Here is a 27,445-nt window from a genome sequence, read left to right as displayed (position 1 = left end):
CCAGTCTTATTGAGCAAGTAGCTGCATTCCCTACACAGGAAATGGTCCAATTTTGTTATTGTTCTCAACAAAGATGTCCAAACAACAAAAAAAATTGCTGAGAGTTGGCTGAGACTGGTAACAATGATATGAAGCCTTAAAAGCCCAGTTCCTTTTTTCTCTTTTTTTTTTTTAAAGTGGATTTGGGAAGGAGGAAGCTCTCTGGCATGTAAGGGACTGAATTTTCCGTGCCCTGGGGAATTTTTTTCCTGTCACTCTCTCACAGCTTCTGTTGCTAGTCTGGTGGGAATAAGAAAAAAACTGTGATAACATTTTCCCAAGACAGCAGCGATTTAACTTTTCGTTCTGTGTCTTTAAAATATCTGTTCACTTATGTATTTTTTGAACCTAATATTTATTGAATACAATTAAGTCATTAAGGCAGCAGACCCTTCTCAGTCTTGGTTACAGGCTCAGTGGTTACAGGGAAGCACACTCTGGCAGGATTGATGGAGGATACCTTTTTAAACATCCTCGTGGAATCCTCACTTATCTGCATGAACCGCATAATCACATTGTTCAGATAGATGTCACTCAAGGTTGCGTGGTCTTTGCTTTCTCGTCTCACTTGGTTCAGGAGCAAATACCAGCAGTTCACTGGAGACAACAAGTTCTGGTCTTTCCTAAGAAGTGAAGAAGAGAGAGAATTACCATCAAGTTCAAAGCTGCCCCAATCAGCTAAGGGAAAGTCACCAAGGCAAACTAGGAGCCACAACAGACGGGCATTGTCCCTGTTCTTTCTCCTCTGAGCACTGCTCATGGCAAGATACTCCAGAGTCAGCAGAACAGCCTTCCAGGCTGGGAAGGCACCCAGCCAGCAATTCCCCTAGGCTTGGAAGAAAAAACTTGAACCAAGAACACCAGTCAAAACCCACACTCTTGACAAGGGCATGGGACCCTAACATATACAGTATTAAGGCAGGCCTTTAGCTTTAAACAGCCCATTGAAGAAAGCAGCTTAGGTTTACATAAAAATCTATTGACCACTGTCTCACAGACAGACTGTGGTTTGCCACTGAATGCAAAGCATGCTCTGAATGTCCAGTCTGTTGTTGGAAAAGAAAGTTGGCTGGGTATACTTTCCATGGAACATAAGTGTGAGGATGATTTACTAATCCCCTGATACTCAACCCTCCAGCCTCCCAAAAAGTGTTCCTGGGAAGCAGAACTTTACAGTATTGTCTCAGGGCTTGTGAATAGAACCAAGAAGTTTACTGGCTTATGACATGTCACATCTCCTTTTTAAACCCATTAAGTTATTTCAGATTTGTAACCACTCCTTGTTTTATTCTACATAATAAAGTGAAAAGTGTATATAAACCACAAAGGGCAACTTGTAACAAGTTTTAAAGAAATACTCCAAACAAAAGCAGTGACCGACGGGGATATTACTGCTTTAAAAAAAAAAAAAAAGTACAATGTTTGTTTTTTGTTTGTTTACTTTAAAAATCTAACTCTAAAATGGCAAAATGGCACAGAATGTTTATCCTAACTCAGGGACACTAGTGCTATTTTATCAGACATGTTATCCTCCTAATATTCATGACGATTTATGATTCTGAATACTAATTAAATTAGAAAAAAGATTAAAGAAGGATTTTCAGCCCTTACGTCCCCCGGATTCAGGATTTAACCCTGCATCAGTCAAAACCCTCTCTAAAAGAAAGAGGAAGTAGACCACAGAAGTATGGATGGGTGTAAGGGAAGAAACCCCTGATCTAGGGTCCCAGCACTTATACCCAGAAGAGAAACCTCCCACTCTCCCAGCTGGCACATTAAGAATTACACCCCCAACCTAAAGAACCCTCCTTTTCTCTCAGAGCCATTGGGCAAGGGGCAATGGTTCTATGGAAGAATACTGAAGCCTTTCCACTGACATTCTCTAGCCGCCCAGCCCAAGAGGTAAGTGTTATCTTATATTAACTTTTCTGTATATCCTTTATGATGAAGCAACCCATAAGTTCTTTGAGAACATTTCATACTTTTTTGTATCCGCAGGGCCCTGCCCGTGGTCAGCATTAAATACATGTTATTTCATTCATTGAATAAACACTTTTTATTGCCTTAATAGTAAGTGATAACAGTATCGACAACAACAAAAACAACAGAGGCGGCTAAGCTATCATTTACTGAGCACCTACTGAGCACACAAGTCACACAAGAGCATGGAATATGGATCTATACTGCCTCGCTTCAAATCCCAGAACAATTACCTAGGAGGTCCTGGCCAAATTATTTAAACCTCTCTGTGCCTCTGTTACTTCATCTGTAAAATGGGTAAAGCAACAGTACCAATCTCATAAGATTATGAGGATTATTTGAGTTAATGTATATATTTTTAGTACTTACTAGAATGCCTTAGATTCATAGTAAGTGCTGTGTAAAGTTAGCAATTTTCATCTAGCGGCTGGTCTAAAGACTTTACACACATTAACTCTACCTAATCCTTACCACTACAACTTAAGGCAGAGATGCTTTGTATCCCCTCTATCAATAAGAGAACGTAAGCTTTAGCAAGGCACAATGATTTGCTCAAGACCAAAGCTGGTGTCAGAGAAAGTCTCTGAGTCCAGGGAGGCTGATCCAAGCCTTGGTCTTTCTACCATGCTGTGGCAACTTTAGGCCAAGGATTATCCTACACAACAAGCATCCCAAAACTGAGTAAGAGCTAGACTCCATAGCCCAGCTTAAATAAAGTAAAGTAAAGGTGCTAAAGATTTAACATTTGTTTCGTGAAGAAAAGGAATACTGAGTGCATACTCTGTGTCAGCTATTAATCACATCAACGATTTGTTATGTTTCTCATTTACTGGTCATAAAATCTCATTTTACAAGTTAGGAAACCAAGGCTCAGAAAGGTTAAGCAATTTGACCAAAGTCACACAGTACAGCCAGTATTCAAACCAGGTCTGTCTGACTCTTTCCTAACGGGCTGTCTTTGATTTATTCCCCCCTAACCCTGGTTTGTCCTTTCTGTAGACTTATTACCTTATCTTCAGTTCTGTAGTCAATAATAAACTTACTCAAGACAAGGAAAATTCGGAGCTGCCTACCTTTCGAAGAAAACTAGTGAAAAAACCAGGAGGAACAAAAGGTGGCAGCTGATCCACTCAGGGATCAGACTAAGGTGCATGGGCCCATCCATGTTTTCAGTTCACAAGAGATTACCAAGTACAGAACACAGAAGGAGACATTCAAAAATATTTACTGAATGTACAAATGGGCTGTCTTCTTATCTGCAATCACTTTTAAAAAGGGACAGTTTCTATAAATGAGGATCTAGTACTGGCTCCAGTCTCTGTCAAGCACACTTGATATTTGCTCACCCTGGGAACCATCACCAAAATTTATTTCTATGCTGACCAACACTAGAGGTTAAAGTCACCCAAAAATAAAAATTAAAAAAGTATTCCCTACCCAGAATAGTTCTGCATTTGCTTCTGCAAAAGGACCCCTCCTTCCTTTTTTTCTGTAAAAGTTCCTACCTTTTTTTTATGATGAGAAGGGTTAGAAAAAAATTTTTTATTCATGTAGAGTTGATGTACAATATCATATAAGTTACAGGTGTACAATATAGTGATTCACAATTTTTAAAGGTTGTACTCCACTTATAGTTATTATAAAATATTGGCTATATTCCCCGTGTTGTACAATATATCCTTGTAGCTTATTTTATACTTAATAGTTTGTACCTCTTAATCCCCTACCCCCAGGTGGCCCCTCCCCACTTCCCTCTCTGCACTGGTAACCATTAGTTTTTTCTCTGTATCTGTGAGTCTGCTTCTTCCTTATTATATTCACTAGTTTGTTGTATTTTTTTTTTTTTTTTTTTTGCAGTATGCGGGCCTCTCACTGTTGTGGCCTCTCCCGTTGTGGAGCACAGGCTCCGGACGCACAGGCTCAGCGGCCATGGCTCACGGGCCCAGCCGCTCCACAGCATGTGGGATCTTCCCAGACCGGGGCACGAACCCGTGTCCCCTGCATCGGCAGGTGGACTCTCAACCACGGCGCCACCAGGGAAGCCCCATGTATTTTTTTTTTTTTAAACAAATGAAGTACAGTTGACAGTGAACATAGGTTTGAACTGTGCAGGTCTACTTACACAGATGTTTTTCAATAAATATAGTCCCTGTGGGACTTCCCTGGTGGCACAGTGCTTAAGAGTCCGCCTGCCAATGAAGGGGACACGGGTTCGAGCCTTGGTCCAGGAAGATCCCACATGCCGCGGAGCAACTAAGCCCGTGCGCCGCAACTACTGAGCTTGCGCTCTACAGCCCGCGAGCCACAACTACTGAAGCTCGTGCGCCTAGGGCCCGTGCTCCGCAACAGGAGAGGCCACCGCAATGAGAAGCCCACGCACCGCAACAAAGAGTAGCCCCCGCTCGCCGCAACTAGAGAAAGCCCGCGCACAGCAACAAAGACCCAGTGCAGGCAAAAATAAAAATAAAAAACAAATGTATATAGAAAAACATAGTACCTCTATTTTCATTACATCCTTAAATTAACTAGATGCGGGGGAAAGTTTCTGTTCAGTTAGAGATCACAATATGTAGAACTTGGGTTTGAGTCCTGATTTGTCCATAACTGTTTCAGCTTCCTGCCTTTAGGTGACTCATTTATCAATTCCTTTATTTTTGAGGCAGAGACAGCAGTATGTGGACTTTCGACTGTGCAGGGGATTGGTGCCCCTAACTCCTGTGTTCTTCAAGGGTCAACTGTGCAATTAATATAAGGTTTAATTAAGCTAGATTGTACGCATTTTACCAAAAGCCCTTGTTTTAAGTCAGTCTCAACTGCAATGACCACAAGCATGATTGGGGGGTGGGATATAAATTTAAGCAACCCTCACTGCTTATTTTCAGGTAAGATCGCTATACAGAAATCTTGAGGTCTTTGCTTGAAGAATCAGCTATTTAAAATTTGCCCATCCAAATACCTACCTGTGTTAAACAACTCCTAGTGTATTTATTGGAAAGAGAAACATGTCAAGAGAATACTATTAGTTTAAAATGTAATACATTTATGCTCATAAATTATAAATGCAGAGGGTTGCTTTTATCTATGGGGATATATCAATCAACAACTTTTCAGACAAAAATGGAAAATTCTAAAACCAATAAGGGTGGTAAAAAGATAGGATATCCCCTTGGAAAGGTGAATTTGAGTCAAGTCCCTCTTACTTGTACTGTTGATGATCCTTAGTGCTTCTCGTTTTTGCCATGAACCTTTCTGCTAACTTTTCTAGGTTCCGAGAATATTCTGTCTCAATTTCGGCTTTTTTCCGGAAGAAATCTTGCAGGTCCTGCAGAAGCTGAACTCGCATCTCTGTTTGCTGCTCCAGGCATTTCTGTTGTTCTACCAGTTGAGCTCGAATTTCTAAGGAGAGAAGAGAATCCATTTGATGATTTCATGAAAATTACTGAGGTGTGCCGGTATGTGCGAGATAAAAATAATGAATCCTATTATACATTTAGCTCTGTATTGGACCTTTACGAGGCTGCTGTGTTCAGGTTGGGTCTTTAAATAAGATATCTGTTGACCCTGTAAAAGAATGAGATAAGCCTCCGGAAAGAATGTAATAAATTAGAATAGAAACATGGATTACATTTGCAATGCCACAAACATGCGGGGAGTCATGAGGGGAAAAAAAATGAAAGCCTTTCAGATAACAATTTGTAACACGTGACATCTTCGGGTAGCTGAGGACACTGTAGTTTTTTTTTTTTTTTTTTTTGACACTGTAGTTTTTTAAACAGCATTTTACCTCAACTATCCTTTTTGAGTTTGAATGGCAAAGAAGTGAGCATCATTTCTTCCAGACTTCGGAACCTTCTCAATTTCTTTGCCAGTTGGCACATCCTAACACTGACATCTGGTAATTTTTATTTAGTGCATAAATCTCTAGTTTGTAAAACACATAGCTTCAGGGTTTATAGGAATGCCACACCTAAAAATAATTTCCTTTCATATCCAAGTAATCCATTCATTATGGGGCAATCCTTGGATTCCACTTTATTATTCTGATCACAAGATCAAGAGCTCTTCACTTGGTTTTCACTTTTTCCCCATTGCTCAAACTAAGCCTTATCGACACATTTATCTGAAAAGAATCCTTTGACAATTTTGATACATTAGGAACAGGAAGGTTAGTCATTTAGTGATTTAGTAGAAACACAAAAGCAAAAGTGTGTCATGCAAAACTATCTGCAAATGACTGTAACAATGAACCATGTGTGTTTTGGAAAATAAGATACAGTTACTATTAACTACTGACTTGTTTTTGTTCTGAGACTCAGGGCTAACATCCAAAGACAAGAATATTCATACTGGAAAACTTCTTTATTTCACCCTTCCCAGTGTCGGGTGCATTATTCCCTAAAAGTGAGGGCTGAATCTAATTCAGTGGAGCTTAAGAAATGGATGTCCAAATAACAGCTCCTCAATTTCTTCCCATGCTTCTTCTTAAATAAAGACTGAGCTGACAGTACGTATGCACATACTTGACCATGTGTAATCAGGCTCATTAACAGCAGGGCCATCCAGTTCTGAATGAGGAGTCAGGAAATTTGCTCAACTTAACAGCTAATAACAACCGAATGCTTGCTGTTCTACACCCTAATGAAGTGGGTACTAGTATTATCCTCACTTTGCAAAGAAGAAACTGAGGTTTAATGAGATGACATACTTCATGTAGAGACTTCAGCTTGTAAGCGGCACCCGCAGGACCTCTTACCCAGGTCCGTCCGTCAATTAATTGAACGCTTCTGCCTGCCTTTCATCCGTGCAACATGTTTTAAGTACCTACAGTGTGCCAGGCCTATACCCTGGCAAAGGAGATACAGTAACTATGAAACAAGGTCTCTGATCTCAATAAGCTCATGTCCAAGCAGCATGGTTTTGCGGGAGTCCCGGGAGAAGATAGGGAAGCATTTCTCAAGCATCCTCTCTTGGTTTCTCCACTTGGAGATTCGGGGATCCTATTATTAATCTCATAAAAGTGTGGTGAACACCAAAGTGAAGACATTATTACAGGCTTTTAACTACCACGAACAGCAGCTGGTTTTTAGTCCATCAAAGTAAATATTTTTCAATACAGTATTATAATCAGCATGGCTGGCAAACTCCCCCCCACAAATACAGACCTAGTTTTGTTTCATAAAGAAAAAAAAAATCAAGGGTGGGGGCATTTCTCATCCAGGAAGTCTTTTTTTTTTTTTTTTTTTTTTTTTTGTGGTACGCGGGCGTCTCACTATTGTGGCCTCTCCCGTTGCGGAGCACAGGCTCCGGACGCGCAGGCTCAGCGGCCATGGCTCACGGGGCCAGCCGCTCCGCGGCATGTGGGATCTTCCCGGACTGGGGCACGAACCCGTGTTCCCTGCATCGGCAGGTGGACTCTCAACCACTGCGCCACCAGGGAAGCCCCAGGAAGTCTTTTTTGATGAAGTAATTTTAGCACATCTTGCTGTGCTAAGTGAAAAAAAAATCAGTCGTCTTCGGCTGTCAATGAGTTCTGTTTTGTTTTGTTTCTCCCCCCTCCTTTTTTTGTTTTTTTTTTTAATTTTATTATAAAAAACTTTTATTATAAAAACGTGTCTATATTATTTAAAAATTTAGCTCATGGTGTGTCAAAGTATTACTTGCTTTATTCTTGCCTTTTCTTATTAAATCCAGTATGTGGTGAATGGGCTACTCCCTTTTTATTCCTAGGTTTTATAACAATATGTAAAGTTACTATTCCATTGTTCTTTTTGTTTTTGTAGAAGTACACAAAAATTATATGGGCTTCCTTCTTGGATCTTATTCTTAGATTTTCTCTTGCTTGCTTCCTTCAGGGTTTAAAATCAAGAACTAGGGAGTTTTGAGAAGGAGGACTCTATTTTAAACAGTTACAATCCCATCCTCGTTTTGCAGGGAGTAACTGTTATTTCACATTATCTGTAATTTTCCAGTCAAAATAGGACACTGGCAACATTTTCAATAGTGGGAAAAGTGGAGGGACAGAACCTAGAGAAAAAGTATGCTCCAAACATCGGAGAGTATTTGATTATCTTTTAATTTAGAAAAGTTTAGGACAAATGAGGAAAAGATCACAAGGAAATCAAAAGCACAATGAGATACCACTTCACATCCACTAGGATGGCTGTAATCAAAAAGACACAAGTGTTGGTGAAGGATGGAGAAATTGGAACCCTCATACACTGCTGATAGGAATGTAAAATGGTACAGCCACTTTGGAAAACAATGTGGCAGTTCCTCAAAAGGTTGACATAGACTTAACAAATCTACTCCTAGGTACATACCCAAGAGAAAACACATTTCCCACAAAACATATAGACAAATGGTTATGGCAGCATGATTCTTAACAGCTGAAAGTGGAAGTAATCTAAATGTCCATCAATATGGAACAGAAAGACAAAATGAGATAGAGCCATACAATGGAATATTATTCATCCATAAAGAGGAATGAAGTACTGTTTCATGCTTATATTGAAAATATAAGCTTAGTGAATAAAAGTAGTCACTAATGGAAAGTGTGATTACATTAATGTGAAATGTCCCAAAGAGACTAATCCACAGAAGCAGAAAGTAGATTAGATGTTGACTAGGGCTGGAGGTGTTGGGGAAAATGGGAAGCGACTGCTAAGGGGTGCGGGTTTTTTTTTGCGGGGAGGTGATGAACATGTTCAAAAAGTGATTGTGGTGACAGTTATAAAACAGTGAGTACACTAAAAAACAGTTAACTGTACACTTTAAATGGGTATATTGAATGATATGTAACATATCACAGTATAGCTGTTATATAAAAAACGATAGACTGCCGTATCACAATTCATTGAAATTTTGGTTGAGACATTTCTGAGAATGATAACAGTAGTAACAACAAGATGACTCCTTGGGACTTCCCTGGCGGTCCAGTGGCTAAGACCCTGCACTTTCCAGTACAGGGGGCCCGGGTTCGCTCCCTGGTCAGGGAACTAGATCCCACATGCCGCAACGAAGATCGAAGATCCCACTTGCCAAAACTAAGACCCGGCGCAGCCAAATAAATAAATAAGTAAATAAAATAATAATGAAAGGGGCTTCCCTGGTGGCACAGTGGTTGAGAATTCGCCTGCCAATGCAGGGGACGTGGGTTCGTGCCCCGGTCCGGGAGGATCCCGCATGCTGCGGAGCGGCTGGGCCCGTGAACCATGGCCGCTGAGCCTGTGCGTCCAGAGCCTGTGCTCCGCAACGGGAGAGGCCACAACAATGAGAGGCCTGCATACCAAAAATAATAATAATAATAAAATAATAATAATAATAATAAAAAAATGAGTCCTATTTCTACATCTCGTACTTTTTAGTAGTTTATCAAATTAGACAACATATGGGCAAGCACTTTAAAATGATGTCTTCACAAAATGGCTCTTGCTTCAATATTTTAATTTCATCCTGAATTTATCTGTGAGTCAGAATAGTAAATTTAATTACTGGCTAGCACCATTTGTACATTAATTATTACAATTTCTAATGGTATAGAAAAGATTTACCTAATAGAACATCAGGAGGGGCTTATCACCATGACTCCCAGACAACTGCATAAAACAGCGCAAACTCTTTCAGGCAGAAAAGTGCCATCTCTGAGGAGGCTCCAAGCAGCTATTATTTAAATCTAGGGCAGGACCTACTAAATACTAATCATGGCCATTTTAAAGGAGCTAAAGTTTACTGGGGTTTTTTTTATGACTTATTTAATTTCTGTTCTACCAGAGCATCACCACAGGATGAATCAACATCAATAATCCAACAAGAATAACACACAAAAAGACTATGCTTTCAAACTACTCAATTAATTTGTTTAAAAAATTGAAATAGTTCCTCTAAGCTACAGAAATATTGACTAATACTTACCAAATAAAATGGAATTGCCTAGGAAAGGAGGAAACGGAGGCATTTCTTGCTATTGCTCTGATAAAGGGAAGTCCTAACCCTTAAAATAAATTTGTGTGAGACCACAGAGTGTGATGCATGTTTCACGGAAAAGATTGAGGCCAGACTGGGCTGTTTCTCTAATATGTTACTGAATGATTAGGACTAGGACATAAAATTGATAGACTGGGTGTGATACTCGTGATCATCCAGAAAAAAATAAAAAAACAGCAACACTTCTAAAGCATCACAGACCATCTCAATTATTTCATAATCTTGTTTTGTCAGATTTTCCTTATGATGTCAAAAAAGTCTACATTGTGTGTGGATTTATCAGTACCTTTACCTGTGGGCTATAAGGAATTCTCCCAAATAACAGGTAAGAACCACTGGAATATCTTTAAAGAGAACCCAATTAGACTAACTGGTTCCATCAATCATTCACATAATCATTGCTGATGTGAATATTTATATAATCTTGCAGCTACTGATTAGCTAAACACTAGGTGCAAACTTCTGTGAAACATGCTGGGACCTCCCTGGTGGCGCTGTGGTTAAGAATCTGCCTGCCAATGCAGGGGACACGGGTTCAAGCCCTGGTCCGGGAAGATCCCACATGCTGCAGAACAACTAAGCCCATGTGCCACAACTGGTGAGCCTGTGCTCTAGAGCCCATGAGCCACAACTACTGAAGCCGGTGCACCTAGAGCCTGTGGTCCGCAACAAGAGAAGCCACCGCAGTGAGAAGCCCGCGCACCGCAACAAAGAGTAGCCCCTGCTCGCCTCAACTAGAGAAAGCCCGCACGCAGCAACGAAGACCCAACACGGCCAATAGATAAATTAATTAATTAAAAAAAAAGAAATATGCTAAAAAGTCTAAAAAGGCTAGAAATCTGGAGCAAAAAAAAAATCCATAAACATGAATGAACTTTATTAATTTTTGTGTGTGTGTGAACAGACTGAATAAGCAAAGGCCGTTTCTTCATTTCACTAGAAATCTGAACCCAAGATTTATGCTTCTTTTACACTCTGCACGTTATGGACCCATGTTGGAGTTATGGTGTCACCTATTACAAGTCACATGACATGGGGCAAGTTGCTTAACATCTCGAATAATAAACAGTTCCACCTCACGAGGCTGTGGTGAGAGAATTAAATGAGATGATGTAAGTGAAAAGCATGCTGCAATCTGAAACCACTATGAAACAGATGGAGATGTTATTATTACTAGTATCAGCAGGCTTTCACTAGAAAAATATTTATTGACTATTTCCTTGTGCCAGACTCCCTTCTAGTGGCTCTAAATAACAGACTGGAAATCACAAGCCCCATCCCTCAGTGAGAAGACAGCCAAGACAAACAGACAGTGAGAGCCAGTGACCTTCAGGGCCTTGATTTATCAATGTCAAGGAGCAATGGGAGGAGGTGTGTCGGGAAACGAGGCAAACACTGAGGGGGTGATCCTGAGGGGGGCTCAGCAGTGTGTTGGCAGACACAGAGGGGAAGGGCACCCCAGGCTGAAAGAACACAAGCACAGGCAGGAGGAGAGCACATGAAGAGTACCTTGGCAAGTGCTTCTCTGGGCTAAAACCTAACTCTGGCTGGGCAATGGGTCTAGTCATGGGCTAGGTCAGAAAGGATCCCACACGGTAGACTAAGGAGTAAAAGTTTATCTTTTAGGCCAGTTTCCCCAACTGGCTTGATGGTAAGAGCCACCAGGGGTGATTACTAAAAATACCTGTGTCCAGGTCCCTCAGCTGGATATTTTGATTCTGTTTGTCTGACAGGACCGGGAACAGAGGATTTTAACTAAGTACCCAGGTGAATGTTACCACTGGGCAACTGCAGGAAACACCAGTTGGGAGGAATTGAACAATTCTGAATAAGAAAGACACATGATCAGATTTGCATTCTAGAAAACAGCACAAATAAATGAATAAATAAATGAAATGAAAGGCTACGTATCCTATACCTTATTAAATTGCTTCCTTTGTAAGCTCTAGGGGTCCTCATTTGAATTATGAATTATTGGGCAAAACAAGCCAACACCACTGACAAAAACCCACACAAGAATGAATGGTATCCATGTTTTTCTCTGCCTAAGCCTATTATTTTAATTAGTTATGAGTCACTCATTTCTGTCATCTGGTGTGGAGCTAATGAGTATGTCCATGTTATCTGTTATCAGAGAGGAGAAGCTGATTGTCAACCACATTGTAGGAAAAAAGCTGTGCTGCCCAATATGTAGCCATCTGTCACACTGAGCACTTGAAATGTGGCTGCTCCAAATTGAGATGTGCTCTAAGTGTAAAATACACAGAGGACTTCAAAATCTCAGTGTGGGAAAAAAAAAAGAACATAAAAGTGTCTCATTAATATTTTTTATATTAGTTAATGTTAGAATTAAAAATTTTAGATATTTTGGTTATAAAAAGATGTTAAAATTAATATCACCTGTTTGTCTCCTTTTTTTAAAAAATGTGACTGCTAAAGAAAATTTAAAATGGAAATGTGGCTCATCTATAGGACAATTCTCTTCTACTACATGAGTGAATTAGCAACTAAGTTTCTCATACGTGGAATCTGGAATGTGGGGTTACCATCAGAAAAGGTCTTTGAAGAGTTAGCGTACTTGAGATCAGAAGACAAGATTTATGCACAAGCCAAATACGGGGTAGAATACAGGGTATCAGGACGTCAGTTCCAATTAGAAGTAGGAACTTGGAAGAGTAACCATCTCTGTGGAACTCATGTTTCCTCAACTGCAAAATGATCACTAATCATAACTGCCATATTCGCCTCCCAAAGGCAATAGAAGGCTTCAATGAGATGAGATATACAAAGACTTCCTCATCATGTCAAACACTGTATTGGCCAATTATCACAGAAAGTGGATTGAAAAAAGGAAAATACAAGTTCTAGATTTGATGGTGTCAACTACACAGACTAAAGGACTTTCAGAAAAGAAAAAACCATAGGCCAGAGCTGGGGTCTTCATCAGTGATAGCTTCAGAGGTAGTTGGCCCTGCACTGCATTTAAAGATATGTAAAATTTGGAAGGCTATGCAAATCTGGGAAAGTAGTTCTTTAAATAACTGAAAATGATAATTCTTGATACCCTGGCCCAGAAGAGTAAGGCTCTAGGGAAGGAAGTTTAGGGTGGCTGGACCAGGTTACTGCCTCATGGCAAATATAACTCCCTCAAGTCTTTTTCTACTTCTGACTTATGAAATCACCAACGACTTAGGCAAACTAAATACCATAGACATATATGAAATCGGTTTGTTTCCATTCTAAGCTCTAACCATGGCTGCATCCTAGAACTTCAGAGATAATTAGCACATTTGTGAGGAAGTAGAGTTAATGATAAAAACCTTTTGGAATAAAATAAGAAAGTGTCCTCTCAGTACAGTTAATCCTCACTGTATGACATGGAAGTCAATTTCACATTTCCTGCACTTAAAGAGAGGCTGTGTCTGTTTTTCTACGTTCTCATAATAATATCTTCATTTGAAGTGACATTTACCTCAGTATTATTTTAGAATAAAGCTTACTACAAAAGCATCAGTTTTCATAGCGTTTGAAAGCCAAATATTATATTTTGGTCCAGATAACATTTTCAGGAAAAGTATGGAAAACAAATTTGTACTTTTTTTTTTCCAGATGAAAACAAGCCAGGATAAGAGGCAATAAGTTAAGTTGATCAATTATTGCAGTTTAACTACATTGTAGAAAAGGCCAGTTTAAGGAAGTACAGATCTGAATGATTAGCTTTAGTGCTTTTATTTAGAATGCACAAGAGGCAGGACTTCATTAGCTTCCCTATAATTAAGCAAGAACACTTAAGACCGCATTAGTAGATTGATTTTTACTACCAGAAAAAGACAGTCTGTGGAAATCACTGATCTATAGAGAGTCCAAAGATTTACATTTTGGAAGGGCTGTGTCACTGACAAAGGTTCAAGGCATTCTTTAAACGTTGACATTCTTTCCTGAAATAATTCAACATGGAGTCTCATGGAGTAAACATGTTACATGTTTTTCTCTAAATAAGTTTTAAGAATAAAAAACTTTTAAACTAGTTTAAATCTTCTGTACTGAGTTAACTGCAAATTGAGGCTTTTTTCAAATTATAATTTTAAAGCATCTACTAGAACACAGTTTAACCCCACAAACAATTTACCATTTATGTTGAACAGAATATTTACTGAGTTCCTACTATGTTCCAGATGCTGTGATAAGTACTTGATGTAGTTTAGCTCATTTCATTCTTACAGCAAACCTATTATGTAATGCCTCCATTACATACATGAGGAAATTGAAGCAGGAGGTTAAGTGTTTGCTCCAAAGTTATACAATGAATAAGTACTAGAGCTTAGATTCCCATTCAGGTTTGTCTGACTCCAAAGTTCATGATGCAAAATTATAACCCTCAACAATTACACATAGTGTGCAATTACACAAAGCAAGCCTAAGTGATCTAGGCTTAGCCTTAGAGATAAATTATTACAATGTATATAGATGGTGTATATAACTATTAATGTATCAAGTAAAAGTTTAAGTGTCAAATGTCTAGCATCATTTAGAAAAGCAATAAAAATTGCATTTCTATCTCTTACTTAAAGAAAGCCAGGGCTTCCCTGGTGGCGCGGTGGTTAAGAATCTGCCTGCCAATGCAGGGGACACGGGTTCGAGCCCTGGTCCGGGAAGATCCCACATGCTGCAGAGCAACGAAGAGTAGCCCCCGGCTCACTGCAACTATAGAAAGCCTGCGTGCAGCAATGAAAACCCAAAGCAGCCAAAAATAGATTAATGAATGAATGAATAAATGAATGAATAAATAAATAAAAGAAAGCCAAAAGACAAAAAACAAAAAACTAACATTTTACAAAACTAGCTAAGTGGCTAATGCTAATTCCCTAGTACTTCCTGAATGTCACAGCTTTATGGGAAACCACGTATTTTGGTCAACTGCTTTTATTTTAAATCATTACTATACTATTGCTATTACATTACAATGACTGTAGAGCTTTGAACTATATAGCTTATGAATGAATCCCTTGAATACAAATATCACGTCTCTGAATTTATATACAGCACATAATAGATACTCAATAACTATCTCTGATGAATGCTTGCTTCAGTAAAGATAATTAGTTACTAAAATGCTTCATTATAGGACTCAAATTTTGCTAATTCATAAAATGTGTTTCCTGCCTCATCTGCCTGCAACCCACCACCCCATCACTACACCTCTTCATTCTCTGCTCCATGTGGTCCTGCTGGCATCCAGCCCTACAAGCTTTCCCACATAATGTTCTACTCAGTCAACAGTTGAAAAGAACTCCAATTAAATCCAGTGAAAATCATGTTTTAAACATCTCTCAGTTAAAGGTATCTTTTTTTTTTTTGCAGTACGCGGGCCTCTCACTGTTGTGGCCTCTCCCGTTGCGGAGCACAGGCTCCGGACGTGCAGGCTCAGCAGCCATGGCTCACGGGCCCAGCCGCTCCGCAGCATGTGGGATCTTCCCGGACCGGGGCACGAACCCGCGTCCCCTGCATCGGCAGGCAGACTTTCAACCACTGCGCCACCAGGGAAGCCCTAAAGGTATCCTTTATATGTCCATTTCTAACATAAGTGAAAACCTTCATCTAGGAAGATAACAAAGGAAGCAATAATCATTTCACTTAATTTTCCTTAGACTTCTATTAGAGACTTTGATTGGATTGCTATTGGCAACTTTATATCTTATTTTTATTTAACTACATTTCAATAAATGAGAGCTCCAATAACCTCTGGCTCCAAGTGAACTACCTGAACCCTAACTCAGGAGCTGATACAAGGAAACTGGAAAGTAGCCTAGTTACCTGTGCTTCCTTAACATTCATTTCACAGCTGAAAGCCACCTTTCAATCCTAGGTTACAAAATCCTTAAAGAGATGGCAACTTAAAAAATCATATATAGCTCTATACATCTATATATGTAAATACACACACATATATATTATATATATGTATATTTTTAATGATTTTTTTAGGTCTAAGCAAATACTGAACATCAACCAGCTTGTGAAAATGTCAGAAATAATAATTCTCTTCTTCATTTCATCTCTTCAAAGTATCACAGAAAATGTCCAATTTGATATGCAACCTATGTATTAAAGTAACATTCTTTTATTTTATCCTCAGATGAAAGCCAAATTCTATAGTAAAAGTTACTTCTGGTCCTGCACGCTCAACCTTTACCCACATAACCTGCAGAAATCGAATTCAACGATGTTCTCTCCTTGTCTGCTCAACAAGCCAAGGAGTGAGTACAAAAATGCTTACCCTTTTCATCTGACACATTTACTGAGTAACTTTCAGGTGCTGGGCCCTGGAGAAGAAAAGATAAACCCATTGCTTTTTGCCCCCAGGGCCTCCCAAGGTAGCTCCTGGTCTACAGACATGGAAACAAGTAACTTATTTTTATAACTATCATCACCTACAAAGGCAATGTTGTAAATCCTATAATGGAAGCATGAAGAAAGTGCTGTGAGGACACAGAGGAAGGAACAATAAATTCTGCCCAGGGTAAATCAGGGAAGGCTCTGAGGTGACACTAAGGCTCTGAATAGCTCTTAGTGCACTGTTGAGAAATACTACCCTCCTCCCTCCAAATCCCCAAGTAGAAGTGTCAAATTGGGGGTGGGGTGGGGGTGGGAAGGGTATTACAGGCAAAAGGAGTAGCCTGTGCAAAGGCCCCAGGGTATGAGTATCTGGAGAGTTCAGGGCATTTACAAGAATGGAAGTTTGTTACATATTGCTGGGTCATAAGGTAGACAGGGGCTGGATCAATTATTAGGGGACTTAAAAGTAAATATTCTATAATGATAAGGGGTGTTATCTTTACTCAGCTCTCATTATAGGGAATGCTTCAATTTATTTATTTAACAAGTTAAAAACAAATGCATATCCTCCCCTCCCACCTGGGGATGTAATGTACAGCATAGGGAATATAGTCAATAATACTGTAATAACTTTATATGGTGACAGATGGGTACTAGATTTATCATGGTGATTTTTTGGTAATGTATAAAAATATCGAATCACTATGTTGTACACCTAAAACTAACATAATATTGTATGTTAACTATACTTCAATTGATTTTAAAAAATGCATACTATTCACATTTAGAAAGGATAGCTGTAGAAATATGTTCTAACTGGTTAAATTATCAGAAAACGACATTTTCTGCCCAATCTTTGACAAGAGATTTTTTTAAGTGTTTAATGCCAATTTAGATAAGAGAAGGCAGTGTCAGCTATATTTAATAGAATACTGAGGATATGGAATGGAAGGATTTATAAGTACCATAATGTGATCAGAATTGCCTCTTATTTCACTATAATTAGATTTGTATCTAATTTTGAGTTGAAGTAGCTTAAAATAACCAATTATTTAAAACACCTATCTTCTACCTTTCTTATATACTTTGTGGTCCATTCATCTTGCAATTTACTTTGAAAAGGTATCATTTAATCTTTATAACAAAGCAGCAGTTTAGAAACCAAGGTGAAAATGCTAGCATTTTCTCATCTTATACCTCTTTACAGGATCTCAAACACAATATTAGCTTTATTGCCTCTGCCACGCCCACTCTTACACAGCTGCTCTTATCTGGAAGAGATTCATTTTTAAATACGATCAGATGCATGAACAGCTCTTAGTGCACTGTTGAGAAATACAATCCTCCTCCCTCCAAATCCCCAGTCCCAGCTATTTTCTCTGGACTTCTGCCCCTACTATGCATCTACCATCTAAATGTTGCTTTTGATTGAAACTTCCTTCCCAGCTCTCTGCTCACACACTGTCCCCTCCGCTGTTAAGTTTCCCCAAGGCTTGGGTAAGAGGTACTACAAGAAGAATACGGGAGACAATGGGCTGATGGGCAGAGGGAAAGAAGGCAGGTGGGAGTAGAAGAAAGATAAAGGGAAACATAGCTTCCTGAGAAAACAAAGGAGAAGAGAATCCAGGAGAGAAGAGAGATAAGAGAGGAGCAAGGAGGGGTAGGTGAGGGAGGAAAGCGGGCGGGTGAAGAAAATGAAATAAGTGTAAAGTAAATTCCGAACATCTTAGGAAGTCACTGGATCAGACTTGGGCACCAGAGGGCCTTGGAGAGAGCTTCAGTCTCCCTCTGCCTGTCTTCAGGCTCTCAGATTTTTGAAGAGTACATTTTGCTTTTAATAATGCCAGATATCAGACTTCAGTCTTGGGCCAGCATAAGAACAAAATTTCGATGTCAAACATAAAGCGCAGTTTTCTCCTTATTAGAACCAAAGTGTAGGTTGTTCAGATTTGTAAGATTTCCCCCGCCACGACTACCCCTTTAAGCCTTTAGAAACCTAAGTGAAATCAAAATTGGTCATGACGGGTAACTTCAGCTTTAGTGGAATTTGCCATAAGGCTCATCCAAGCTCTTTTTTCACACTACCCTAATTCTAACACAGCTCTCAGACCAAGCTATAGAAATTCTTCGTATTCATTCTATTGCCATGGTTAGGTTTAGCAGTTCCTTGAGCATTTTAATGATCTTGGCACCTCAGGGATAGAATGGAAAGGCCACGAAAAACACGTAGAATCCCTCAGAATTCTTTGCACCATCTTCCTTCTCTGTAAAAATGAGCCCAATTCAGTAAGGCCAAAAGCTTTTCCACATCGACCCACAGTACAATTTTCTTTTTTTTTCCTTTGAAGTTGAGAAGTTTCTGGCGGGAACCCACACTACTCACAGGCACAGATGATGTTCTCTTGGCTGCCAGTATTCAGAAAGCTGTCTGAATGGATGGCACGGAGCCTTCTGCCACTCCACTGGATCCTTCCCTGGCACAGGTGCCAAGTCACCCTGAGTTTAGGCAAGCAACAGTCGGCAGGGCACTTCAGGCCCCGTCTCCTAGACTAGGGCTCTCCTGAATGCCAGCAGCGCAGCTCAGGATGAATACATTTTTTCTTCTCCCCTCTGGTTACAGAGTTGGCAGGCCGGGATCATCCCAAAGGCAGAACACTCTGCCCAAATCCAGTGAAAAACTTTTACCTTATTCTGCAGTCCCTTCCTGAGGTTGAAATAATAGCTACTTATAGTCTTAAGACCTGCACATGAGCATTACTTATAGAGGAAGGGTCACAAACCTAAATGCCCTCAGAGGCCAGACTGGGCCCATAAATGAGTGAAGCGGGCAGGGTATAAAAAAACAAGGAAAGGGGCTTCCCTGGTGGCACAGTGGTTGAGAGTCCGCCTGCCGATGCAGGGGACACGGGTTCGTGCCCCGGTCCGGGAAGATCGCACATGCCGCGGAGCGGCTGGGCCTGTGAGCCATGGCCGCTGAGCCTGCGCGTCCGGAGCCTGTGCTCCACAACGGGAGAGGCCACAACAGTGAGAGGCCCGTGTACTGCAAAAAAAATAAAAAATAAAAAAACTTTAAAAAAAACAAGGAAAGGTAAGGATTGCTTAAGCAGGAACACATGCCTCATCTAGACACCAAGCTCCAGATAATACTTGCTGTGTAGCACAGCCTGATGCAGTTATGCGAAACCTGATCTTTTCTGAGAGAAGCCAGAAATCTGATTTGGGGGTAAAATCTCCAAATTTTTAAATATCAGCAACTAATTAAACAAAAGCAAACCCTGTCCAAGCCAATGAAAACCCATCCTTGTGCCAGATTTTGCCTCTGGACTACCATTTTGTGATTTCTGACAGAGACAGATTATTGGACACAATTAACACCTTGTCCAACTGTCAGAAATCAAAGAGAAACAAAATTCATATTAATTATAACTTTTGGGACCTCACGAATGAGGCTACAATATAAATGATGTGTGGAAAACCAATCAAAATAATTGAAGGCGGCATATTTAGTGAGTAATATTATTTCTTGGCCTTTAAATGAATTTATTTGTAACCTGGATGTGAATAGTTTGGCTATTCTAAAACTCTCACACTAGTTTTCTCGGAATTGAAAATGCTAGAACATTTTCTCCTCGTCATCATTATCTCCTAGGGCTCAGCCTAAATCTGGAAGATGATCTGCAGTCCAATCTTATTGGAACAGTTTCTCAAGACGAGAACTATCCATGCTGACTCGGGGAACCAGAGAAAAGCACTTCTGCTTCCAGTGCTGATACAAACCCCATCAACCATCATTGCTATCAAAGGCTCTACTGGATAATCTGTGGTTCCAATTTATGTTTTGTTTCTCTCCTCTTTAGACACGTTAGAGAAACAGAAGAATCACAGAATCTCAAGTTTACCGTAAGCCTTAGAAATCATTTAGTCCTATCTACTGTCTGGTAATCAAACTCCCCCAAGTCCATGCCTGCACAGAATTCACTACCTCTCTCATAAGAACAGTCTGTGCTACTGTCAGGCAACTCCAACCCTTAGAAAAGACTTCTTGAACTGAAACAAGAACCCCTCCATTGGTTCAACAAAAAACATATCAAATGCCAACAATACGAATCATGCTAGTTGCTTTTACATAAAGATGAATAAACTGGGGCACCCCATCCTCTCTGCAAAGAATTCACAGAAATACTTTTTAATTTTTTTTTTTTTTTTGCGGTACGCAGGCCTCTCACTGTTGTGGCCTCTCCCGTTGTGGAGCACAGGCTCCGGACGCACAGGCTCAGCGGCCATGGCTCACGGGCCCAGCCGCTCCGCGGCGTGTGGGATCTTCGCGGACCGAGGCACGAACCCGTGTCCCCTGCATTGGCAGGCGGACTCTCAACCACTGCGCCACCAGGGAAGCCCCACACAGAAATACTTTTTAAATTAAATATCCAACTTCCAAAAAGGTACTGTGTATGAGTCAGTGCACTTGAGAGACAGGGCAAAGTCAACCAATTGAAAAGCCCAGGATGTCAGACAACTTAGGAGAAGCGAATACTTAAAAAAAAGGAAAGGGCTTCCCTGGTGGCGCAGTGGTTGACAGTCCGCCTGCCGATGCAGGGGACACGGGTTCGTGCCCCGGTCTGGGAAGATGCCACATGCCGCGGAGCGGCTGGGCCCGTGAGCCATGGCCGCTGAGCCTGCGGGTCCGGAGCCTGTGCTCCGCAACGGGAGGGGCCACAACAGTGAGAGGCCCGCGTACCACAAAAAAAAAAAAAAAAAAAAAAAAGGAAAGGTTTAACAGTTTTGAGGAAATGGTTATGAAAACTCATATGAAACTTCCTTCAAAACCTAACATCTTTTCCTAACCACTCTGGAAAACAAAGGCTAAAAGAAAAACGGTTGCCAAGTTCATGACCCACTACAATAGGAGCAGATTTACCCATAACCTCCATGCTTGAAGTGGTACAAAATAGGTTTCAGTATCACCACGTGTTTTCACTTAACAAACCTCACCCCTTATTGATACCTGTACTCTTGTTCTGCTATGCTCTCCCTTAAGCCTAAGTCAAGTAAAAGATACTCAAGCAACACCATTCCCATTTTCCCCCAATCCCAAGTTGCCCAATTAAGAAAAAATTGAGAAAAAAAAATCAGTATATGGTAGTTTAAAGTTGGCATGACAGCTAGCTGCTGAGAAGACTTGGTCCGATACAAACTTGGTCATAAATTTGGTGGAAAGCTTTATTTCTCCAGCTGAGCATAAGTGAAAATTTTCTGTTACTATGATCATGTTACTATGATTTTTTTTTTTCTTTGAAAGCCAAAAGTTTAAATTCTGAGTCCTGAATTTGGGTAATTTATATAATCTTAAATCTCAAGTAAAACCAATCTCATTGGGTTGTTATGAGGATTAAATTAGATAATGCATGTAAAGAATTCAAATTGAGCCTCACATAGAAAATGCTCAAACAAATGGTACCTCTGGTTATTATTATTACATCTGTTGGTCCTAGAATATCTTCACACATTTCCAAAGAATTCATATTTTCTGTGAGTTCTAATGTACTGTAAATTCTATTTGAGGGTGGTGATCATGAATATTAAGAATGCACTTTTATTTTCTCCATCATTCATGCGAACATACTCATACTCATTTTAGAAGATTACAGAAGTAGAAAGAAGGGGAAAATTACCCATCTTGGGAACACACCTGTTAATATGGTGCAGTTACTTTTTGTGCTTTTTAAAAATATATGAATGATTCTTTTAATTTAAAAATAACCATTTATTGCTACAAAAGCAGACATGTATATTATAATGTGTTAGAAAATGTAATTTGAAAAACCCACTTGATTTTCTATCATCAAGAGATAAATATTGATAACATTTTGTTGTATACTTCCCCAAATATTTTCTAATATGCAAAGCTCTAGGTTATATTCATTTTGATTTTCCAACCCCTAATGATATTTTCACATGCAGTTTCTGGTGTAGAAGATACAACTCCACTTGTACACGGGTAAAAATTCCAGAGCATCTCTAACTACCATCACTTGTCCCCTCCTAAGGGCCAGGCCCTTTATTACGTTACTTCAAATCTTTACAAATGTCCTGCAAAATACACTCCAATGTCCCTATTTGCAGAGCTAGGTTTCAATCCATCTTTGTCTGACTCCAAAGCCTATATTTTCTTAAAGTTATTGTGTATCTGAAAACAATTAAATAAGCTTAATCAATCCAGATCCTTATTTTGGGAGCACAGTAGTATGGTTCTCATTTTACAAAATTTTACAAAGTTAACACAGTAAAGAGGGATAAGGTTGGGTCTTAAAAACAGTTAAGTGTGTTGTGTGTTGAGGACACCACCATTTTAATGCAAAGATAACCCTCTGCTGTGAAATGTTTAGAGTTGCTGGGATTTTACATAAAATAAACACACCCTAAAGCCATCCACAGGCAATCACTGGTGTGCTGTTACTGGGGTATAATTCAAAGAGAAAACCCACAATTTAACTAGGGAGTTGCAGAGCCTCAGTGTATAAACCAGTGTAACTTTCCCTGGGGTTTAAAAGCCTTGCTTATCCGGCTACTGGGAAAGATAAACTGGTAATCCACAGACATGGATGAGATTCCCAGATCTGTCACTAAATACTTCAGTGACCTTGGGCAAGTTATGGACCCTCTTCTGGGCTCAGGTGACTTCATCATTAAAACAGGTATAAAAAATACCCATCCTCTGGATAAATAAGAAGGTCCTATTGTATAGCACAGGGAACTATATTCAATATCCTGGGATAAACCATAATGGAAAAGAATATAAAAAAGAATGTATATATGTGTATAACTAAGTCACTTTGCTGTATGGCAGAAATTAACACAACACTGTAAATCAACTATCTTCAATTAAAAAAGTAAATTAAAAAAAATACCCATCCTTATGGACTAACACTATTGTCAGAAGGATGAAGGTATGAAATGTCAAAGGGCTTAGAAAATACAATATTACATTCATATATAAGATATCTAATAAAAGTAATGACAATAATGTATTACTATAGTGAAATTTGATTAAGTGCATATAATGTGAGGCATTGTTCTAGTTTACTGATATATGAATTAACTCATTTAATTCTCATACCATTTCTATTAGGTAAGTACTATTATTACCTCAATTTTACAGACAATTAAACTGAGGCAAAAAGAGGTAAATAACTTGCCCATGGTCACTTGGCCAGTAGGTAAAGCTGGATTCTGAACCCAGGCAATCTGACTCCAGTCCAGGCTTTTAACTATAAAAAGAAGGTTCCTAGAATTCTTTTTTTTTTAAATTTTATTTTATTGAAGTCTAGTTGATTTACAATGTTAACTTCTGCTATAGTAGAATTCTTTACTTCCTCCTTCTCACTTCCAACAGCCCCTGTGCCAAGCCCCCCAGGGTAAAAAATAATACCAAAATATTTTCAATTGCTTCGGCAACTTTCGCTGTTTCCAATTATATAATTTTCTTTATAAAATAAATAAAACAAGTAATCTTGAAGCTACTCTGAAAAATCTGTTGATTAAAAAAAACCCACAAAACAGATTTGTCTTTTCCAGCAATGTTATATATATTTAGGCATACCAGGTAATATCATTAAAAAAATTTTTTTTAAGGTTTACAATTCTTTCAAATACTGAATACTGCTATTTTAAAGATGGTTCTCATTAAAATCTTTCCCCAATGATCCTGAAAAATTATACCCTGCTCTGAAAGGGATGATACACACTATCTTAAATTTTCAGTTCTGGGAAAAACCTAAAAAGAGGAAAAGTATGCAGCGGAGATAAAAATCTAAAGTAGGTAACAGTCACATTTCAAAGAAACGCAATCTACTGAACAGCATCATCTATGAGTCTTCCCTTTTAACTAGGGCTCCTATGGAGTTAAATATTATATGAGCTAGACATTGGTCTATGGCTGTTGAATATATTCCTCCCCCACATTTTAATTCTCTCCCCAAGGCATCACAGCCAGATGATATGCCCAACTGCAGACAAGTACCCTCAGAAAGTAAGCAGGTAGAAACTGAATATGAACCACAAATGTAGGCCACATATGTGATTTTAAATTTTCTAGTGGCTACATCGAAGAAAATAAAAGTAACAGATGAAGTTAATTTTAATATATATTGTATTTAACCCAACATATCAAAATATTATAATTTCAACATGCAATCAATATAAAAAGTCAACAATGAGATATTCTGAAATTTCTTGTATGAAGCCTTCAACGTGGGGTGTGTATTTTAACCTTACAGCACCCTGCAATGGGAACTAGCCACCTTTCGAGTGCTGAATAGCCACCAATGGCTAGTGGCTGCCATATTGGCCAGTAAAGTTCTACAGAGTGGTTTTAAGAGTATAATGAGGATTAGAGAATAAGCCACTTTCTCACCCCCAATCAGCAAAGCATAGGTCAAGGAGAAAACTTACAATAGGTTGATAATTCTGCACTGTTTAAGAGGTACATAGTGTTTTAGTGTAAAGGTCCTCTTCAACTAGAACTTAAAAAGCTTAGATTGTATGTGTACGTGTATACACACAAACACACGATTTTAGTATCTAAATAATAACAATCAATAAAATAATAAAATTGTGGCCAGTGTGGACACCCAGTGTGACCGAACAAAGGGAAACACTGGGAAAGAATGTGGGAAGTGTACTACTGGGGGACATGGAGTTCTGAATGACAGTGATTAAAACTGCACCTCATATCAAAAAATGAAAGCTCTAGTTAGAAAAGATACACGTACCACAATGTTCACAGTGGCACTAATCACAATAGCCAAGACATGGAAGCCACCTAAATGCCCATTGACAGATGAATGGATAAAGAAGATGTAATATATATACACAATGGAATACTATGCAGCTATCAAAAAATAATGAAATAATGCCATTTGCAGCAACATGGGTGGACCTAGAGATTATCATACTAAGTGAAGTAAGTCAGACAGAGAAAGACAAATATCCTGTGATATCACTTATATGTGGAATCTAAAAAAAAAAAAAAAGTACAAATGAACTTGTTTCCAAAACAGAAACAGACTCAAAGATATAGAAAACAAACTTACAGTTACCCAAAGGGGAAGGGGAGGTGGTGAGGGATAAATTGTTATTATGGAATTAACAGATGCACACTACCATATATAAAATAGATAAACAATAAGAACTTACTGTAGAGCACGGGAAAACTATATTCAATATCTTGTAATAAACTATAATGGAAGAGAATTTAGAAAAAGAATATATATATATTCTTTGCTGTATACCTGACACTATCACAACATTGTACAACTATACTTCACTAAAAAAACTGCACCCCATATTGATTTCCTCTTTTCCTTTCTTCCCACATCCCCTGTCTCACTTCAATGAGGCCTATCCTCAGATGTCACGTCCCCTGAAAGGTTTTATCCAATTATTGATATCAAGTATACCCACCAGCCCCCAGCCCCCACCAATCTATCCCATTGTTATAGTTATTTTTCTTCATGTCACTGATTATTCCCTGACATTAGAGTACACATTTATTTACTGGTTAATTAGCTATTTCTTCCCCTAGAATGTAAGTTCCATGAGGACAGGGAAGTTGTTTTTATTTATTTATTTTTATTATTCTTTTTGTGGTACGCGGGCCTCTCACTGTTGTGGCCTCTCCCATTGCGGGGCACAGGCTCTGGATGCGCAGGCTCCCTGGCCATGGCTCACGGGCCTAGCTGCTCTGCGGCATGTGGGATCTTCCCAGTCCAGGGCACAAACCCGTGTCCCCTGTCTCAGCAGGCAGACTCTCAACCACTGCACCACTAGGGAAGCCCGGGAAGTTGTTTTATTCACTGTGAAACCCCAGCACGCACAGAACGCAGGGCATTCACTGGTTTTCAACATGTTTATTCAACACAACTGTGCATCTAGCATCCATTTTAAGCCATTGTGACAGGTACAAAGAGGATACTCTTAGACTTGGGCCAGTGGTGCCCCTGTGCTGGTAAGGAGTTCTGGGGACCTAGGGAGTGTTCTCACACAGATCCTGTCCCACAGGTAGAATGTGCTCTCAATTCCCTGTGCATACAGCCTGAGTCCGCTTCCATGGCCTGCCCAGCCTCTGCTCCAGATCCAGCCAAGGCCCTCTGCAGTGAAGGACAGGGTTAGCGGGTGAGAACAGATGAGGTGAGCACAATTCTTGTCCTAAGCAGTTCAGTTCAACAGAACATGCCGCAACCATGAAAGTGTTCTAGAGCTATACTGGCCAGTACAGTAACCACTGACCACATATGGCTACTGAGTACTTAAAATGAGAAGTGATTAAGGAACTGAAAATTTTAATTTTTGTACCTAATTTTGAAGTTAAAATTAAATAGCCACTGTATTGGACAGTGCAAGTCTAGTGGAAAAGAAAATTAATGATTACAGAACATGTTTGAATTAGCTTCCTATTGCTGCTGTAACAAATAACCACAAATTCAATGGTCTAAGAGCACAAATTTATTGTTACTGTTCTAGAGGTCAGAAGTCCAAAAAAGTCTTTTGGGGCTAGCATCAAGGGTGTCAGGAGGGCTAGTTCCTTCTGGAGGCTCTAGGGGAGAATCTATTCCTTGCCTCTTCCAGCTTCCAGAGACTGCCAACATTCCTTGGACTTGTACTGGAAACTCGCTCCAATCTCTGCTTTTGTTGTCACGTCACCACACTCTCTCCAGTTAACCCTCCTGCTTCCCTTTTATGATTTCACCGTGTGATTTCACACTAAGCCCATCTGGATAATCCAGGATAACCTTTCCCATTTCAAGATCCTTAACTCAGTCACATCTGCAAAGTCCTTTTTTTTTTTTTTAACCATATAGGGTAATACTCACAGGCTCCGCGGATATGGATATCTATGGAGGACCATTATTCAGCCTACTACTGAGTGCTATAGGAGATAAGGAGACTCAAAGAGCAAAAGAGAACCAGAGAAGGACTTTCATCAGGAAAAAGATCACTCTGGTAGCAGAATGACTGGAGGGATGTCAGACTGAGGGCAGGGAGACCGATGAAGATGCTTACGGGAAGGAAAGAGTAGAGGTGAAAAAAGAAGCCTAGAGCCAGTTAG

The 27,445-nt window shown here is 39.6% G+C and overlaps 1 protein-coding gene across 1 annotated transcript in view; it reads right to left on the bottom strand.

Moving 5' to 3' along the window:
• SRGAP1 (SLIT-ROBO Rho GTPase activating protein 1) overlaps window positions 1–27,445 on the bottom strand; it is a 280,442-nt gene that overhangs the window by 137,562 nt on the left and 115,435 nt on the right. Inside the window, exons 2-3 of the mRNA XM_082635779.1 lie at window positions 5,220–5,415; window positions 500–662 (exon numbers count right to left, since the gene is read on the bottom strand). Of these exons, the coding sequence (XP_082491905.1) occupies window positions 500–662; window positions 5,220–5,415 (359 nt within the window). The remainder of the gene's footprint in view (window positions 1–499; window positions 663–5,219; window positions 5,416–27,445) is intronic.

Source organism: Mesoplodon mirus (assembly GCF_964341445.2).
Source record: "Mesoplodon mirus genome assembly, chromosome: 11".
Lineage (NCBI taxonomy): Eukaryota > Metazoa > Chordata > Mammalia > Artiodactyla > Ziphiidae > Mesoplodon > Mesoplodon mirus.
This window is presented reverse-complemented; position numbering and strand designations above follow the sequence as displayed.